General features: G+C 49.1%; 1 protein-coding gene across 1 annotated transcript; it reads left to right on the top strand.

The window, feature by feature from the left end:
* Nucleotides 1–961: 961 nt before the first annotated feature.
* LOC112877141 (bidirectional sugar transporter SWEET12-like) lies at nt 962–3,446 on the top strand. The gene is made up of 6 exons (XM_025941347.1): nt 962–1,162; nt 1,326–1,362; nt 1,505–1,712; nt 1,801–1,962; nt 2,057–2,176; nt 2,706–3,446. Exons 1-6 carry the CDS (start codon nt 1,117–1,119, stop codon nt 3,048–3,050), a joined length of 918 nt encoding a protein of 305 aa, XP_025797132.1. The 5' UTR covers nt 962–1,116; the 3' UTR covers nt 3,051–3,446.
* Nucleotides 3,447–3,790: the final 344 nt, after the last annotated feature.

Raw genomic sequence — 3,790 nt, forward strand, 5'->3', positions numbered from 1 at the left:
AGACACACACTGTATAGTGTTGATAGTTAAAAGGAAATAAAAGGCTGCTCTTTTCAGTAACCATCAAGTAAAATGACGGAGAATTGGAATTCCAGCTCCCTCATAAAGTACGCGCTTAGTGTCTTTTACTTTTGTGTAAAAGAAATCTTAACACTCTAGTAGCTAGGGATCTTTTTACCTTGAGTAATATAATTGGCTTTTGTGTCAAAACCCAACTTTCCCTACTACACACTCGTTTTCTCAAAATATAATAAGGTATGGTTGATTTAAGTTGGCTTGGCGCAGTGTCCTTAAAACTAAGCTGATTTAATTGCTGGTTTCGAAGAGAGTCGCCAAAGACAAGCCCCGTGCTATCAAATTCTGAGGAATTTGGAAAAAATTAGAGTGGATCCCCATGAGGATGAGGAGTTGTTTTTCCCTGATATAATACGTGCGCTGATGCTACCTTTGCTTCTCGTCCATGCATCTCCATACAAATATTAAGCATATCGGAGCAGGTTTGATTACACCATTATGTTTCCGAAGAGCAAAACTGATCATCGTGCATGTTAATCATCAAGAAGAAGCTTGAGATCGATCGATCAGCGTGCGATTGTTATTATCAAGAACGTAACGGGAGGGAGCTAGCGTCGTCGAAGATCGACACATGTAGTCTACGCGGGCATGTAATAAACCAAGTAATTACCCATGTGTCAGCCGAGACGCCTCCTTAGCGCGACATGTCGCGGATTAGCGACACATAAGCCCATAAGCCGGGCCAAGGATGTGAGTAGGATCGGGGGTGTCAAGTGCGCCCGGCCACACGTATGCGCGGCAACCGATCGATAGCACAGCGATCATGCATCCAGACTCTCCGCTCTCCTCAGATTTATCGGAGTATTCAAGTGACGGGAGGCTCCTTTCCGGGCCCTATAAATACCAAGGGTGGCCAGGAAGGGAACTTGCATTGTGTCATGTGGTAGAGACCAGAAGAAGAAGAAGCTAGCCAGCCAGCCAGCCTCCCAAGAGGGATCTCCTTGTTCCTCTCCGAGGCAGCTAGCGCTGTGTCTAGTTAAGGTAGCTAGTAGCCTTTGTCTTTGGAGCAGGGAGAGATTAGTGTTGAGCAAGCCCTTCAAGATGGTTACCGTTGGGCACCCGTTGGTCTTTGCTGTGGGGATCCTAGGTACACGCACCTTGCATCCTACGATGTAGTATGTAGTAGTAGTGCAGTTTTAGGAGATGAATCCATGCAAGCTCAAAAGCATGTGCATGCCAGGAACGATATAGTAATAATCATCCAGCAAGCACATGATCGAACTGACATTTTCTTGTCTGTTGTTTTGCAGGCAACATCTTGTCTTTCCTGGTCACCCTTGCACCAGTGTGAGTATATATAGCACAGTGCTGAAAACAACTTCTCTCTCTCTCTCTCTCTCTCTCATTCATGGACGCTAGCTTTAGCCTAGCTGCTGATCTTCTCCCCTGATCACCTCGATCGATCACCATATATACATGTGTATTGCAGGCCGACGTTTTACCGCGTGTACAAGAAGAAGTCGACTGAGTCGTTCCAGTCGGTGCCGTACGTGGTGGCGCTGCTGAGCGCAATGCTGTGGCTCTACTACGCGCTGCTGAGCACGGACGTCCTCCTCCTCTCCATCAACGCCATCGCCTGCGTCGTCGAGTCCGTCTACCTCGCCATCTACCTCGTCTACGCGCCCAAGGACGCAATGGTACACAAATATATTTTTAGTTTAATTATTTGGTTCATCCAGCAGTAATAATAATCTCTGATCGATCGTCGCAACGAACTGAACGCAGGTTTTCACCATGAAACTGTTGTGCATCATGAACATGGGGCTCTTCGGGGCCATGGTCGCCTTCCTGCAGTTCTACGTCGAGGGCCAGCGCCGCGTCTCCATCGCCGGCGGCATCGGCGCCGCCTTCGCCCTCGCCGTCTTCGTCGCGCCTCTCGCCATCATCGTAAGCTAGCTCTACTACCAGCACTCGGATTATATTACTAATTACTTCGATCAACTAACTGAACCTGCTGTTAATAATTTCACAACAACAACAGCGGCAAGTGATCCGGACCAAGAGCGTGGAGTTCATGCCCTTCTGGCTCTCCTTCTTCCTGACCATCAGCGCCGTCGCCTGGTTCTTCTACGGCCTCCTCTTGAAAGATTTGTTCGTCGCGGTAAAGCGCATACTTTTTTTCTTTTCGCTTTTAATCATCTCGCTCGTGCTAGCTTTATTTCCTAACCTTTGAAGCGGCTTGCAAAGTTAGTATTAGATAGCCAGGCTAAGGGTGCCGTTAAATGGTTTAATAGACGTTGTTTTATGTAATCACGCGTAGTGAAGTACAGGTGTTTGCGCTTGTGTCACGACCCACGAGCCAGCTGTTTTCTGTCGACACAACCTAACAAAAAGATAACACAGTACACGTAGTAGCTAGTGGCACCATCTTTTTGCAAGATTAAAGCAAAACGTACTTGCAAGCGCAAAAGCCCAGCTAAAGTAGTGTTTAAATCAGATGTTATAGGCTATAATAACCTCCTATGTTCTTGAAAAGCCTGCAAACACAGACGACTAAAGCAGCTAGACATATAGCACTAACAGCTAATTAATGCAAAATTAAGATGCATTTAATTAACTGATCTCGTGAAGGAAAATAAATTGTGATTTGATGAAACAAATTAATTAACGTACGTATTGCTTGTGTGCAGATGCCCAACGTGCTGGGCCTGCTGTTCGGCCTGGCCCAGATGGGGCTCTACTTCGTGTACCGGAACCCCAAGAAGAACGGCGCCGTGTCGGAGATGCAGGTGGTCGCGCAGGTCGCCGCCGACGCCGAGAAGGAGCAGCAGCAGGCGCACCAGCAGGCCCACGTCGCGGCGACCCTCGACGCCGACGGCGAGGTCAGGACGAGCGCCGACGACGGCGCTAACAAGGACGACGTCGTCGTCGACATCATGCCGCCACCGCCGCTGCCGGCGGAGAGGGCGCCGCCGCTGCCGCTGGCGCCTCCGGCGGTGATCATCCCGCAGCCGAGGACCGTGGAGGTGGTCTGATCGATGGGCCGAGATCGACGACATCTGGAGCGCACACTGCACGTCTGACCTAACGACTATCATTGCTGCCCATCGTTCGATTATTGTTTAGTTTGTACGACCTATTTAGTGTACGTATCGCGCGGCACCACGGTACAAGTAGACGCGTAGCTACGTATTAGGAGTATGTACGAATGAATGTCTCCTGTGGTGCACGTGCACGTTCCTACGTGTTGTAAGTTCGTTTCGATTCGTGTACGTGACGTGATAGATGATCATCATCAGTAGCCGTAGGTTTACTATCAGCTTGTGCTGGGCTACTACCAGCTGACGGACGGTCCATGATTGGAAGTCCAGGATGCACGCGTGTACCGATCAGCTGATCAATAAAGCTACAGCCCATGTATTGTTTTCGTCTCCATCTTGGTCTGTGGCGTCGTCGATCAGCACACTGCTTTTGTTGGGGATGAGATCGATTGCGCACTGATTGGAGTAGTACCAGTAAACTATTGCTCAGTGATTGGATGGATCGGTGTTGATATCCATCGAGGTGCATGCTTTTGCGTTGCGGCTCCGGCGCGTGCCTCGGCGTGATCAGCGCACCCACCCACACAGAGAGACACATCCGGAAGCGTCGTCCGTGCCCTGACCTCTCACTGGAAGGCAAAGTATACCGATCCTTAATTAGTAACAAAGATCGAGCATTACATATATATAGATATATATCTTAGAGGAAGATCACGTATTAACGCACCTCACTG

The sequence above is a fragment of the Panicum hallii genome, chromosome 9, assembly GCF_002211085.1.
Source record: "Panicum hallii strain FIL2 chromosome 9, PHallii_v3.1, whole genome shotgun sequence".
NCBI classification, from domain to species: Eukaryota; Viridiplantae; Streptophyta; class Magnoliopsida; order Poales; family Poaceae; genus Panicum; species Panicum hallii.